Source organism: Pseudophryne corroboree, unplaced genomic scaffold (genome assembly GCF_028390025.1).
Source record: "Pseudophryne corroboree isolate aPseCor3 unplaced genomic scaffold, aPseCor3.hap2 scaffold_613, whole genome shotgun sequence".
NCBI lineage: Eukaryota > Metazoa > Chordata > Amphibia > Anura > Myobatrachidae > Pseudophryne > Pseudophryne corroboree.
The window spans coordinates 45,447-62,043 of NW_026970209.1; the positions used below are offsets into that span (position 1 = coordinate 45,447).

A 16,597-nucleotide genomic window follows, 5' to 3' on the forward strand; every position below is an offset into this window, starting at 1 on the left:
TATAATACAGGGGTGCAGCCTGTGGTGTCTTGTTGTTATTTTTATACAGGAGAAGCAGCCTGTGGTGTCCTGTTATTATTATTATTATTATTATTATTATTTTCTCATACGTCCTAGAGGATGCTGGAGACTCCGTAAGGACCATGGGGTATAGACGGGATCCGCAGGAGACATGGGTACACTATTAAGACTTTGAATGAGTGTGAACTGGCTCCTCCCTCTATGCCCCTCCTCCAGACCTCAGTTTGATTCTGTGCCCAGGAGAGACTGGACACACACTAGGTGAGCTCTACTGAGTTTCTCTGGAAAAAGACTTTATGTTAGGCTTTTTTATTTTCAGGGAGACCTGCTGGCTACAGGCTCCTGCATTGTGGGAGTGAGGGGAGAGAAGTCAGACCTACTTCTTCTTAGTTCAAGGGCTCTGTGTTAGGAATGTTGTGTTTGTTTTTGCCTTGCATTACCTCATTCCTGCCTCTAGGGGTCTCACCTGTTGCCTCAGGTCTGAATGGCAGCTGCACACTGCCTCTGCAGGGTAATTACCTGATTGTGTGCACCTGGAGCCCAACACCCTGCTGCTATTTAAGTCCAGCTCACAGGGATCTAGTTGCAGATCATTGTGGTTCCGTATGGAGTGAGACTGGGCTCTCTCCAGTAACCCTGTTCAGATTCTGCCTTATTTGCTTCTTGGAGACTTCCCTGCAGTTTGCTAAAACGCATGTGCCTTGCTTCTGGACTTCTTACCCTGCCGGTTCAGCATCTACATTTCTGGACTATTATTTGCAGTTTGTTTCCATTCCTGCCTGATCACTTTTGGTATGTTATTTTTCCCCTGCTTGATTTAAACCCGGATTTCTTCATGTTTATTTTGCATTTATGTTTAACCTGAAATATTCCATTTATCGTGTTTTGTTCCATATAATCAAGCATCCAGTTTATATTTATTTTTACCACCACTTTTTCCATAATAAACTTTACTTAATTTTCACCTGGCTTCAGCTGACATCTTTCCAAGCACGCACACACAGAGAACTCTAGAAATCGTTACACTCTGCTTCTTAGTCTACTGGACACCATTAGCTCCAGAGGGTTCGATCACTTGGTGCGCCTAGCTGCTTGTTCCCGGAGCCGCGCCGTCACCCCCTCACAGAAGCCAGAAGAAAGAAGCCGGGTGAGTATTAGAAGAACAGAAGACTTCAGTGACGGCGCTGCGCTCCATGCTCCCACACACACCACCGACGGCACTCACAGGGTGTAGGGCGCTGGGGTGGAGCGCCCTGGGCAGCAGTTATTGAGGGTCTTTTCACTGGCAAGAGTCGGGGCCCGGGCACCGTGTACGATACCCCCGCCAGTATAAAGCAGCGGTCGCACTGCGCGCCATTGCTCCCACAGACCAACGGCTTGACAAGGGTGCAGGGGTGGCGCCCTGGGCAGCAATATCCTCTCCATTAAGCCTGGTTAAACACGTACACAGTGCATAGGCTCTGTATCCGGACCCCTGCCAGCATAAAAAACTAAAATATTAGCGGGGCTGAAGCGCGCCAAGAAGGGGCGGGGCTTAGCCCTCACAACATGATTCAGCGCCATTTTCTACATGTCCCCGCCAAAACAGTGTATAGTGTAAACGAAGGGGGGGCACAGTGATTAGTGCAATATAGTATGAAATATAGCACTATCCTAGATAATGGGCATGTAATCATTGTGTTGCGCATATGTGTCTGTGTTTTCCCTGTCGGGTATACCCACTATAGCTTTTCAGTACACGTGTCGACATGTGTGAGTGCTAGGTTGCAAACAGCTATGGGATTCTCTCTGTCGGCATCGCCGACTCCTGTTGATACTTGATTCAGTAGATGAAGTGTCAGCAGATCGGTAGTATTATGCTTTTCAAAGTAAACACTGTAGGGGAGACACAGTAGTATGTGGGTGTAGGGGAGACACAGTAGTATGTGGGTGTAGGGGAGACACAGTAGTATGTGGGTGTAGGGGAGACACAGTAGTATGTGGGTGTAGGGGAGACACAGTAGTATGTGGGTGACCCTGTCGGCACCACCTGATATTACCGGGTGAAAATTAACATGCTGTAACTAACCTGTATATATATTTATATGTATGGTACGGTTCCATGGGCCTGTAGCTCGAGCACAGACATGGTAGTATTTGTGGGGGAGTGATATTAAAATTATTTATGTATACTTCCCTCGGACCCCTCGAGGTCGCAAGAATGTTATTTTGCCTGGTTACTACTCCCTGCTGTCGACGAATACTAGGTTTTCTGTCGACCATAAGGTTTCCTGTCAGATCCACAACTGGGGAATTCAGTACATGGTCATACACATTCAGAACACATTGATGTCACTAGGGACCCAATGGTTCCGGACAATCCACTTATATGTATGGTGCATGTGTGTGTGTATATGTATATGTATATATATATATATATATATATATATATATATATATATATATATATATATATATATATATATATATATATATATATATACATATTACATTATGTATATTCATATTATGATTTCTAATGAATGCTGAAGTAATAGTATTCCTTCTCATGTGCTGGTCGCTCTGTTGATAAAGCTCTAGGTCGGCCGTGACGAGTTGGTCTCAGATCTTCACAAGGAGTCCGAATGTTTATTCTTTTCCCACCGCGGATAGAATACTGTAAATGTCAACTCCTGGTCGACACGGGCCCTGTCACAAAGGATCGTACGCAGGAAGCTACGTGATATTTTATTTCTATGCTTTGGAGTTATTTGCATTACATGCGCATGGAGGAGTATTTGTATTCGGAAAGGCATCCGATAGAATTACCCTATAGAGAGAGGGGGTGTGTCTTATGTTGATTCTTCTCTAGAACATGGCGGCAGGCTGCCGTGCGACTGCAGGAGGTGTGGCCGGGGGAATACTGAGGCTGACTCCGAGAGATACTGCAGTGTTTCCCTGGGACGGTGTACCGCTGTTTGGGGAGGCCTCAGTCAGTCTCGGTGGATACCACTGGTAAGTCTAACTTCGTGAGTTAGATTCTCTCACAACGGTTGGTGACGCATTCTGCTGTGGGATGCAGTCATTTCAACCGGTTCGATACCGTTCTTTTTTCCCTTTCTGTGCAGATAGTGGATGGTGAAAAGGTAAGAGTTCTGCAGCCTTGTCAGGTTCGCAGAAGCGGATGTTGTTTTCTGTTTCTACACCATCCACCGCATGTCGCTGGGTCTATCTGGCTGGAGCCCACTCCGGTGGAACTCGTCTACTACTCTTCAGTCAGTCCGGGAATGGACTTGGACCTGTGAGTTAATAATGGAATCCAAAGGGGGACATACTGGCGTTTACAGATGGTTTCCCTCACTGATTTTTCAAATAGATCTTGGAAGGGGAGGTAGTATGCAATGCCATACCAGAGCTGCTTCAAGGTCAGGGCATTGTCCTGCAGTTCCTGGTTAAAAAAAAAAAAAGGGGGAAAACAGAGATTTCTCCTTACGAAGTTGAACTACAGGATGGAATCTCTCAGGCCAGGGAGCTCCAGTACGTAAAGGTAGAAAGGGGTTTAAATGCATTGTTCTCCGCATTCAGCTTACCTGGGTTGATATCCAGGACTGTCTTTGCCATTTCACTGGAGTGATGGCAGTAGGATGGTATTCTTTCACTAGTAAGAGCCATTGTTGTTCTGTACTGGGACACTCTCCTGATTAAGGCGAGGTCAAGACACAAGTGCAAATCGTTGTTTCTCTCTGAGTGTTCTTCAACACAGGGAATGGCTGTTGTTCCCAATGACGTAGACGTCGGAGGTGGGTATCAGGGTAGATACGAAACGGTTGAAGTTCTCTGTGTTTTCCTGTGGAAAGAGGTCTGAGGATCCGGAGTCGGGTCAGATTTGCAGTGACAATCCATCAATATGTTTCGTTGATGAAGAAGATAGTGCGGCCTAAGAGGCCTTTTTGGTGAGCAGGTCTAATGCCAGAGTGGATTTCACGGGGCCAGTTGGAAATGTGGTCCGAATCTCACCTGCACATGCGCCAGAATATAATCCTAATGGCCAGGATATCGCTCCTGGGGTGTCTACTCAGTTCTCACCTGCTAGAGGGACGAAGGTTCGGAATCCAGGATGAGATCCTGGTGTCCATGCATGCAGATCTCCGATACTGGGGAGCAGTCCTTGCAAGGGAAGTATTTCCAAAAGGGAAAAGGTCAAGCTGGGAAGCTTGTCTGCAATAAGCTTTCTTGAATTAAGAGCTATTTTCAGTAAACATATGCTTAGTGATCTGCCCGTGTTATTTCTGTTGGACGACTTGACAGCAGTGGTGTTAGTAAGCCGCTAGGGCGGAACAAGGAGCAAAGCAGCAATGGCAGATACCGTAAAAGTTTTCTGCTGGGTGGAAAGACTGGTAAACGCTATATTAGCAGTCTTAGTTCCGGATGTGAACGATGGAGAAATAGTTTCCTCTGCAGACGCGATCTCCATCCGGGAGAAATACTGTCATTAAGAAGTCTTTGAGGAGTGCCTCACTTGGACATGTTGGCATCTCGCCTCATCGAGAGACCTCAGGTATATTGTTCCAGGTCAGGGGACAATCAAGCTATAGCAGTGGACGTCCTCGGGACACCTTGGGTGTTTTCAGTCGGTCTATGTGTCCCGTCCGTTATCACTCTTCTGAAGGTGATAAACGTAATAAGAACAAAGGTTCAGGCGATCCTCATTGTTACGGTCTAAACAAGGAGGGCTTGGTATCCAGTTCTTCAAGATTTACTCATAGAAGATCCCTGGCCTCTTCCTCTACGTGAGGAACTGTTACAGCAAGATCCGGGCGTGTATCAAGACTTACAGTGGCTGCGTTTGACGGCGTGGCGATTCAATGCCATATCCTAGCCAGAAAGGGTATTCCCAGTGACGTCATTGCCAATCTTCTTCAGGCTAGAAAAGAAGCAAAGCCTTACCACCGTGTTTGGAGAAAATATGTGTCTTGGTGTGAATCCAAGAAAGCTACTACGGAAGCTTCAGCTGGGTCGTTCTTCTCCATTCTTTGCAAGCAGGTGTGGGTGCAGGCCTAGAGTTAGGCTCCATTCAAGTGCGGTTTTGACCTTATGCATTTTCTTTCAAGAAAGAATTGGCGACCTTTCTGGAAGTTCAGACCTTCGTGGAAGGAGTACTGCACATTCAACCTCCATTTGTGCCCCCATTGGCACCGTGGGACCTTGACGTGGTGTTGCGTTTTCTTGTGTCACAATAATTGGAACGTTTATGAAAGGTTGTGATAAAATTTATCTCTTGGAGAGTGGTCATGCTTTTGGCTTTGGCGTCCGCAAGGCGGGTGTCAGAAGTAGCGGCTGGGTCTCACAAGAGCCCCTGTTTGATCTTCCAGGTGGATAGAACGGAATTGAGAACTCTGATAATAGTTCTGCCAAAAGTGGTTTCGGTGTTTCGCAGAAACCAGCCTATTTGATGACTGTGGTTACTTAAGCATTGGCTGATTCAAAGTCTCTCGATGTAGCCAGGGCTTTGAATATTTATGTCGCCAATTTGGCTCAGATTGGGTAAACAGAGGCTCTGTTTGTCCGGTATGCTCCCAGCGTGATTGGGGCGCCTGCGTCTCTGCAGTCGGTTACGCACTAGATCTGTGATCCGATTTGGCGTGCTCGTTCTATGGCTGGATTGCCGTTACCGAATTCAGTGGTGACCCATACTACTAGGAAGGTGGGCTCTTCTTGGGCGGATGCCTGAGGAGTCTCGGCGCTTCAACTTTGCCGAGCGGATACTTGGTCGGGTTCAAACACTTTTGCTAAGCTCTACAAGTTTGATCCCCTGGCTGATGGGGACCTCATGTTTGCTCAATCTGTGCTGCAGAGTCGTCCGCACTCTCCCGCTCGGTCTGGAGCTTTGGTATAAACCCCATGGTCCTTATGGAGTCCACAGCATCCTCTAGGACGTATGAGAAAATAGGATTTTAATACCTACCGGTAAATCCTTTTCTCTTAGTCTATAGAGGATGCTGGGCGCCCGTCCCAGTGCGTACTGTATCGACAGTTATTGGTTATGATTACACTCTTGTGGTGGTTTCTTTTCTGTCAGGCCATTGCTGACGTTGTGCATGCCATGGCATGCGGTGTCTTATTATTGGTTGTGTTGACACACAGGTTGTGTTACATATTCTCTCAGCATGTGGCTGTGTATTTTTCATGCCGTTGACTGGTGTTCTATTGAATGCCACGTTCTGTGGTATGTTCATGGTGTGAGCTGGTATGACACTCACCGTGTTTAAACAATAAATTCTTTCCTCGAAATGTCCGTCTCCCTGGGCATAGTTTCTAACTGAGGTCTGGAGGAGGGGCATAAAGGAAGGAGCCAGTTCACACCCATTCAAAGTCTTATAGTGTACCCATGTCTCCTGCGGATCCCGTCTATACCCCATGGTCCTTACGGAGTCCCCAGCATCCTCTACGGACTAAGAGAAAAGGATTTACTGGTAGGTATTAAAATCTTATTATTATTATTATTATTATTATTATTATTATTATTATAATACAGGGGGAGCGTGTATAGTAATAACAACAACAGGACACTACAGGCTGCTCCCCTTGTATAATAATAATAATAATAATAATAATAATAATAATAATAATAATATTATTATTTATTATTATTATTATTATACAAGGGGAGCAGCCTGTAGTGTCCTGTTGTTATTACTATACAGAGGGAGCAGCCTGTGGTGTCCTGTTATTATTATTATTATTATTATTATTATTATTATTATTATTATTATTATTATTATTATTATACAGGGGAGCAGTCTCTGGTGTTTTATTATTATTATTATTATTATTATTATTATTATTATTATTATTATAATAATAATACAGGAGTAGCAGCCTGTGGTGTCCTGTAATTATTATTATTATTATTATAATACAGGGGGAGCAGAATGTGGTGTCCTGTTTTTAATATTATACAGAGGGAGCAGCCTGTGGTGTCCTGTTATTACTATTATTATTATTATAATACAGAGTGAGCAGTCTGTAGTGTCCTGTTTTTGTTGTTGTTATTTATTATACAGGAGTAGCAGCCTGTGGTGTCCTGTTATAATTATTATTATTATTATTATTATTATTATTATTATTATTATACAGGGTGAGCAGCCTGTGGTGTCTTATTATTATTATTATTATTATTATTATTATTATTATTATACAGGGGAGCAGCCTGTAGTGTCCTGTTGTTGTTGTTGTTGTTGTTGTTATTATACAGGAGAGCAGTCTCTGGTGTTCTATTATTATTATTATTATACAGAAGGGAGCAGCCTGTGGTGTCCTGTTATTGTTATTATTATTATTATTATTATTATTATTATTATAATAATACAGGAGTAGCAGCCTGTGGTGTCCTGTAATTATTATTATTATTATTATACAGGATGAGCAACCTGTGGTGTCCTGTTTATTATTATTATAATACAGGAGTAGCAGCCTGTGGTGTCCTGTAATTATTATTATTATTATTATTATTATTATTATTATTATTATTATACAGGGGAGCAGCCTGTAGTGTCCTGTTGTTGTTGCTGTTATTATTATACAGGGGAGCAGTCTCTGGTATTTTATTATTATTATTATTATTATTATTATTATACAGATGGAGCAGCCTGTGGTGTCCTGTTATTATTATTATTATTATTATTATTATTATTATACAGGGTGAGCAGCCTGTGGTGTCTTATTATTATTATACAGGGTGAGCAGCCTGTGGTGTCTTGTTATTATTATACAGGGTGAGCAGCCTGTGGTGTCCTGTAATTATTATTATTATTATTATGCAGGGGGAGCAGCCTGTAGTGTCCTGTTGTTTTTGTTGTTGTTGTTGTTATTATTATACAGGGGAGCAGTCTTTGGTGTTCTATTATTATTATTATAATACAGTAGTAGCCTGTGGTGTCCTGTTGTTGTTGTTATTATTATTATTATTATTATACAGGGGAGCAGCCTGTAGTGTCCTGTTGTTGTTGTTGTTGTTGTTGTTGTTGTTATTATTATACAGGAGAGCAGTCTCTGGTGTTCTATTATTATTATTATTATTATTATTATTATTATTATAATACAGGAGTAGCAGCCTGTGGTATCCTGTTGTTATTATTATTATTATTATTATTATTATACAGGGTGAGCAGCCTGTGGTGTCCTGTTATTATTATACAGGGTGAGCAGCCTGTGGTGTCCTGTTATTATTATACAGGGTGAGCAGCCTGTGGTGTCCTGTAATTATTATTATTATTTATTATTATTATTATTATTATTATTATTATTATTATTATACAGATGGAGCAGCCTGTGGTGTCCTGTTATTATACAGGGTGAGCAGCCTGTGGTGTCCTGTTATTTATTATACAGATGGAGCAGCCTGTGGTGTCCTGTTATTATTATACAGGGTGAGCAGCCTGTGGTGTCCTGTTATTATAGTGTTCCTTCTAGGCTGTCTCAGCAGGGTGCTGCCCCCTGCCCTGTCTCAGTACACCCTGCAGGACCATAAATCTCCCCCTTGTATACAGAATGCAGCAGGCAGAGTGCAGGTTACAATGTTGTCGTCTGCTCCCTGCCCACCTCTGATATTGGAATACAATTTCTATCCTTAGAGAACTGGATGGCAGAGGAGGCACTGTAACTAACACAGAACTCTGATAAAGAGGAAAAGAACAGGGTAAGCAGTGAGCATGTACTGCTTACAGTATTTCCCGAGTAGAACAGACTTATTTTTTTCCTATATATTTTAACCCATTGTTTAACTTTTCTGTATTATAACACATAGAAGACTGGACATATACAGTATGTTTCTCAGTACAGATGTTAGGTGTCTTATATGTATGTATGGGTATATGATTTACTAAAGGCAAAATGTATGTACAAAAACTATGGCCCTCATTCCGAGTTGATCGCTCGCAAGGCGATTTTAGCAGAGTTGCACACGCTAAGCCTACGCCTACTGGGAGTGAATCTTAGCTTCTTAAAATTGCGACCGAAGTAATCGCAATATTGCGATTACAAACTACTTAGCAGTTTCAGAGTAGATTCAGACTTACTCTGCATCTGCGATCAGTTCAGTGCTTGTCGTTCCTGGTTTGACGTCACAAACACACCCAGCGTTCGCCCAGACACTCCTCCGTTTCTCCAGCCACTCCCGCGTTTTTTCCGGAAACGGTAGCGTTTTTCCCCACACGCCCATAAAACGGCCTGTTTCCGCCCAGTAACACCCATTTCCTGTCAATCACACTACGATCGCCGGAGCGAAGAAAAAGCTGTGAGTAAAATTACTTTCTTCATTGCTAAATTACTTGGCGCAGTCGCAGTGCGAACATTACGCATGCGCACTAAGCGGAAAATCACTGCGATGCGATGAAAATTACCGAGCGAACGACTCGGAATGAGGGCAAATAAACATATACGCTATGCTTTGTGTGCAAAGCGTCACATCAAAAATGTGCGCTTCAAAACAAAAAATGTTCCCTCTTCAATGCTCAGCACCCTGCCCTAAAAATATCCTAGAGTGAACACTATATTATAATACAGGGGGAGTAGCCTGTGGTGTCTTATTATTATTATTATTATTATTATACAGGAGGAGCAACCTGTGGTGTCCTGTTAATAAAGACATGTTATTATTTTTATACTGGGGTGCAGCCTTTAGTGTCGTTGTTCATTATTATTATTAATTTTATTATATGTAATTGTGGGGATTGAAAATATTGCTCAAATTCTAGGATATATTAAAGCAAGGACCATAATATCCCTGGCATGTGTAACAGATGATAATTGGAGCAGTATGAAGCAAATGTATATCACACTCCTGGAAGTGTCACTGTGACATCACTTATATCTATAGTAATAATACAGGGAAATGATTGGGGAGGTGAGAAGGTCTGGGATAGTCACTCTGATGTCACTTATATATATATAGAAATAATACAGGGACATGACTGCGGAGGTTATGAGGTCTGGGATAGTCACCCTGACGTTACTTATGTATATAGAAATAAGACAGGGACATGACTGCGGAGGTGAGGGGATCTGGGAGCATCACAGTGACATCACTTATATCTGTAGTAATACTGGGACATGACTGGGGAGGTAAGGTGGTCTGGGAGTGTCACTTTGACATCACTTATATATATATAGTAATAATACAGGGACATGACTGGGCAGGTGAAGGATTCTGGGAGCGTCACTGTGGCATCACTTATATCTATAGTAATAAACGGACATGACTGGGAAGGTAAGGGGATCTGGGAATGTCACAGTGACATCTTTAATATCTATAGTAATAATACAGGGACATGATTGGGGAGGTGAGGGGGACCTGGGAGTGCCACAGTGACAAGAGAAAGAAAGTAGACTTCTTTGTGGGCGCACTCTTGTGAAGAAATAATGAGATATTCTCAAAGAATAAAACGTAACTTTTATTACAAATGATTAAGAAATTATGCAATCTTCTGAGAACAAATAATGTCTCCTGCCGCCTTTCCCCTGCCTTTCTCCTGCTGCCTTTCCACTGCCTGTCTCCTGCCACCTTTGCCCTGCCTGTCTCTTGCCGCCTTTTCCCTTGTGTGTCTCCTGCAACCTTTCCCTTGCCTGTCTCCTGCAGCCTTTCCCCTGCCTGTCGCCTGCAACTTTTTCCCTGCCTGTCGCCTGCAACTTTTTCCCTGCCTGTCGCCTGCAACTTTTTCCCTGCCTGTCGCCTGCAACTTTTTCCCTGCCTGTCTCCTGCAGCCTTTCCCACGCCTGTCTCCTGCCGCCTTTCCCACGCCTGTCTCCTGCCGCCTTTCCCCTGCCTGTCTCCTGCCACCCCCTTGCCTGTCTCCTGCCACCTCTGCTACACCATCGGCTGGATGTGTGAAACCTGAGGTCACAGAGACTGTACACCGCAGCTCCATGAATGAGGCCATGAAATTTCCCTCAGGAGACCCTGTCCCTTCACAACCAATTCTCACCCTTACACCACTTCATGGCTGCAGCCATACTCGTCTGACAACTCAGGACACATAGAGCACATGCTCCGTATGGGTCGTACACATGAGCGGTGTACCTAACATCAGCTCATCGTGACTCCACCCACAATAGCGCTACAATCTAGATCAGGCCCACTATGCAGTACAGCCTTATGGGGCTGGGTCACAGAAACCTTGGAGACACTGACCAGGACTCTGTGGCTGTGGGGAAATAGGAGACTTAATGACCACTCATTTCCATATTTACTATGTTACATGTGCAATATGTTTTATGTATTATATTTATTCCAAGGAACTCCAGCTGTGGGGAACGGACTCTTTATTACACATCACACGTTCTGTATTCTCTCTGATTCACCGAGGATGGACAAGGACAGGAGTCACAGGACTGAGAGGATAATAAATATCACCCTGGAGATCATCTACCTGCTGACTGGGGAGGTGAGTGGATCTGGGAGCATCACTGTGACCTTATATCTATAGTAATAACACAGGGATATGACTGGGGAGGTGAGGGGATCTGGGAGGATCACTGTGACCTTATATCTATAGTAATAATACAGGGACATGACTGGGGAGGTGAGGGGATCTGGGTGCATCACTGTGACCTTATATCTATAGTAATAATACAGGGACATGACTGGGGAGGTGAGGGGATCTGGGAGCATCACTGTGACCTTATATCTATAGTAATAATACAGGGCCATGACTGGGGAGGTGAGGGGATCTGGGAGCATCACTGTGACCTTATATCTATAGTAATAATACAGGGACATGACTGGGGAGGTGAGGGGATCTGGGAGCATCACTGTGACCTTATATCTATAGTAATAATACAGGGACATGACTGGGGAGGTGAGGGAATCAGAGCATCACAGTGAGGTCACATATCTATAGTAATAATACAGGGATGTCACTGGGGAGGTGAGGGGATCTGGGAGCATCACAGTGACATCACGTATATCTATAGTAATAATACAGGGACATGACTGGGGAGGTGAGGGGATCTGGGAGCATCACAGTGACATCACGTATATCTATAGTAATAATACAGGGACTTGGGAGGTGATGGGATCTTGGAGCTTCATAGTGACGTCACTCATCTATAGTAATAATACAGGGACATGACTGGGGAGGTGAGATGATTTTGAAGCGTTACTGATAAGTAACTTATATCTATAGTAAATACAGGGACTTGACTACGGAGGTGGAGGGATTTGGGAGCGGCGCAGTGATGTCACATATCTATAGCAATAACACAGGGGCATGACTGGGGAGGTAAGGGGATCTGGGATCGTCACCGTGGCATCACATCTATAGTAAATACAGGGACATGACTGGGGAGGGAAGGGGATCTGGTAGCGACGCAGTGATGTCACATATCTATAGTAATAACACATGGACATGACAGGGGAGGTGAGGTGATCTGGGAGTGTCACAGTGACATCACTTATATCTATGGTAATAATACAAGGACATGACTGGTGAGGTGAAGGGATCTGGGAGCATCACTTTGACGTCACATATATCTGTAGTATTAATACAGCGACATAACTGCGGAGGTGAGGGGTTTGGGAGCGTCACAGTGATGTCACTTTTGTCTATAGTAATAAAACAGGGACATGACTGGGGAAGTGAGTGAATCTGGGAGTGTCACAGTGACATCACTTATATCTATAGTAATAATACAGTGATGTGACTGGGGAGGTGAGGGGGTCTTGGACCCTCACAGTGACATCACTTATATCTAAAGTAATTATACAAGGACATGACTGGGGAGGTGAGCGAATCGGAGCATCATAGTGAGGTCACTTATATCTATATTAATGATACAGTGATGTGACTGGAGAGGTGAGGGGGTCTTGGAGCCTCACAGTGACGTCACTTATATCTATAGTAATAATACAGGGACATAACTGGGGAGGTGAGGGGATCTGGGAGTGTATATATTGATATTTGATGTCTCCACCATTACACAGGATTACACAATAGTGAAGAAGACATCCAATGGGTGTGAGACACACAGCAGCCATCCCCGTGTATCAGGAGGACTGAGTAGAACCCAGAGCCCAATCACGGTGCCTCCACCTCACTCACTGACACATGAGAGACACAATGACAAGAAGATCCTGGAACTCGCCAACAAGATCATTCAGCTGCTGACTGGAGAGGTGACTGCTGGGAATGAGGCATTATACAGTAACAACGGGGGACGTGTCTGGGTGATGACTGGAGAGGTGACTACTGGGAAAGGGGCATTATACAGTAACACCGGGGGACGTGTCTGGGTGATGACTGGAGAGGTGACTGCTGGGAATGTAACATTATACAGTAACACCGGGGGATGTGTCTGGGTGATGACTGGAGAGGTGACTGCCGGGACTGGGACATTATACAGTAACACCGGGGGACGTGTCTGGGTGATGACTGGAGAGGTGATAGCTGGGAATGGGACATTATACAGTAACACCAGGGGATGTGTCTGGGTGATGCCTGGAGAGGTTACTGCTTGGAATGGGGCATTATACAGTAACACCAGGGGACGTGTCTGGGTGATAACTGGAGAGGTGACTGCTGGGAATGGGACATTATACAGTAACACCGGGGGACGTGTCTGGGTGATGACTGGAGAGGTGACTACTGGGAATGGGACATTATACAGTAACACCAGGTGATGTGTCTGTGTGATGACTGGGGAGGTAACTGCTGGGAATGGGGCATTATACAGTAACACCAGGGGACGTGTCTGGGTGATGACTGGAGAGGTGACTGCTGGGAATGGGGCATTATACAGTAACACCAGGGGATGTGTCTGGGTGATGACTGGAGAGGTGACTGCTGGGAATGGGACATTATACAGTAACACCAGGGGACGTGTCTGGGTGATGACTGGAGAGGTGACTGCTGGGAATGGGACATTATACAGTAACACCAGGGGATGTGTCTGGGTGATGACTGGAGAGGTGACTGCTGGGAATGGGACATTATACAGTAACACCAGGTAATGTGTCTGGGTGATGACTGGAGAGGTGACTGCTGGGAATGGGGCATTATACAGTAACACCAGGGGACGTGTCTGAGTGATGACTGGAGAGGTGACTGCTGGGAATGGGGCATTATACAGTAACACCAGGGGACGTGTCTGAGTGATGACTGGAGAGGTGACTGCTGGGAATGGGGCATTATACAGTAACACCAGGGGACGTGTCTGGGTGATTACTGGAGAGGTGACTGCTGGGAATGGGACATTATACAGTAACACCAGGGGATGTGTCTGGGTGATGACTGGAGAGGTGACTGCTGGGAATGGGACATTATACAGTAACACCAGGGGATGTGTCTGGGTGATGACTGGAGAGGTGACTGCTGGGAATGGGACATTATACAGTAACACCAGGGGATGTGTCTGGGTGATGACTGGAGAGGTGACTGCTGGGAATGGGACATTATATAGTAACACCAGGGGATGTGTCGGGGTGATGACTGTATCACTGTGTGTGTCAGGTTCCTATAAGGTGTCAGGATGTCACTGTCTATGTCTCCATGCAGGAGGGGGAGTATATAGAGGAACACAGGGGTCTGTACAAGGACGTGATGATGGAGAATCACCGGCCCCTCACATCACTGGGTAAGAGGATACTGTCATCTATTGTACAGGGGAGAGCAGGTATGGGGGCCCCCTATATACACACATCATCTGATAATCACATATATACACTGTACTCAGTCACTGTGTGTCTCCTACAGATGGGCCCAGTAACAGAGATACCCCAGAGAGATGTCCCCGTCCTCTGTATTCCCAGGATTGTACAGAGGAGTATCACAGGATCCCACAGGAGGATCAGGTAGGTGGGATTTAGGGTCTCACCAATATACCAAAGTGACTGTCACTATATGATCTGTAGAGGAGCTGTGTGTCTTATACACTGACATTATACTGATTCACCTCAGTCTAATCTGACTGTATGCAAATGTCATTGTATTTCTCTTTCATCCACTAGGGGACACTGGAGTCTTATACAGTAGGGGTCACATACAGCGGGGACGCGCACTGACCTCCCGCCACACGCTGAAATGGTTTCTCGCCCTCTCCCACCGCCAGCGGAGGGAGACACAGCGCGCCTGTCAGTAGCAGCATCACACACACTACGGCCGCTTGGGAAGTGCGTCCACCGCCCGGTTAGATGATCTCTCGTCCCTTCCCGCCGCCAGCGGAGGGCTGAGGGTGACGACAAAGGGGGAAATTAATAGAAACTGACCCTCTTGCTAGTAAGTCCGGCCTGGGGCAGCCGTTAAGGGGGTAGAGTGACCCTAGGAAGGACCCAGAGAGCCTTAGTAATATATATCAAATAAATGGCGGCCATTTTTAAATGAATAGAGGCGCCAAAAGGACTCTCTCAGGCGTTATTACCTTTAGAATAGACGGGCTTCCTGGCCGGTCAGAGCAGAGGGACGGGTTATTATAATAGAGCGACTGCTCCCTCTACTGGACATTTGTATTTAGGACTCTCTCAGGCGTTATTACCTTTAGAATAGACGGGCTTCCTGGCCGGTCAGAGCAGAGGGAGGGGTTATTATAATAGAGCAACTGCTCCCTCTACTGGACATTTGTATTTAGGACTCTCTCAGGCGTTATTACCTTTAGAATAGACGGGCTTCCTGGCCGGTCAGAGCAGAGGGAGGGGTTATTATAATAGAGCAACTACTCCCTCTACTGGACATTTGTATTTAGGACTCTCTCAGGCGTTATTACCTTTAGAATAGACGGGCTTCCTGGCCGGTCAGAGCAGAGGGACGGGTTATTATAATAGAGCAACTGCTCCCTCTACTGGACATTTGTATTTAGGACTCTCTCAGGCGTTATTACCATTAGAATAGACAGGCTTCATGGCCGGTCAGAGCAGAGGGACGGGTTATTATAATAGAGCAACTGCTCCCTCTACTGGACATTTGTATTTAGGACTCTCTCAGGCGTTATTACCTTTAGAATAGACGGGCTTCCTGGCCGGTCAGAGCAGAGGGAGGGGTTATTATAATAGAGCAACTGCTCCCTCTACTGGACATTTGTATTTAGGACTCTCTCAGGCGTTATTACCTTTAGAATAGACGGGCTCCCTGGGCGGTCAGAGCAGAGGGAGGGGTTATTATAATAGAGCAACTACTCCCTCTACTGGACATTTGTATTTAGGACTCTCTCAGGCGTTATTACCATTAGAATAGACAGGCTTCCTGGCCGGTCAGAGCAGAGGGAGGGGTTATTATAATAGAGCAACTGCTCCCTCTACTGGACATTTGTATTTAGGACTCTCTCAGGCGTTATTACCTTTAGAATAGACGGGCTTCCTGGCCGGTCAGAGCAGAGGGACGGGTTATTATAATAGAGCGACTGCTCCCTCTACTGGACATTTGTATTTAGGACTCTCTCAGGCGTTATTACCATTAGAATAGACAGGCTTCCTGGCCGGTCAGAGCAGAGGGAGGGGTTATTATAATAGAGCAACTGCTCCCTCTACTGGACATTTGTATTTAGGGCTCTCTCAGGCGTTATTACCATTAGAATAGACAGGCTTCCTGGCCGGTCAGAGCAGAGGGACGGG

General features: G+C 45.1%; 2 protein-coding genes across 2 annotated transcripts in view; one reads left to right on the forward strand and one right to left on the reverse strand.

The window, feature by feature from the left end:
* The window catches only part of LOC135035822 (oocyte zinc finger protein XlCOF6-like), a 46,030-nt gene extending 35,020 nt beyond the window's left edge, over positions 1 to 11,010 (reverse strand). The window contains exon 1 of the mRNA XM_063954375.1: positions 10,983 to 11,010. Coding sequence (XP_063810445.1) covers positions 10,983 to 11,010 — 28 coding nt within the window. The remainder of the gene's footprint in view (positions 1 to 10,982) is intronic.
* A 3,750-nt stretch (positions 11,011 to 14,760) lies between these two features.
* LOC135035818 (oocyte zinc finger protein XlCOF6-like) overlaps positions 14,761 to 16,597 on the forward strand; it is a 238,389-nt gene continuing 236,552 nt past the window's right edge. Inside the window, exon 1 of the mRNA XM_063954372.1 lies at positions 14,761 to 14,845. The gene's annotated coding sequence lies outside the window, so the exon portion shown is untranslated. The remainder of the gene's footprint in view (positions 14,846 to 16,597) is intronic.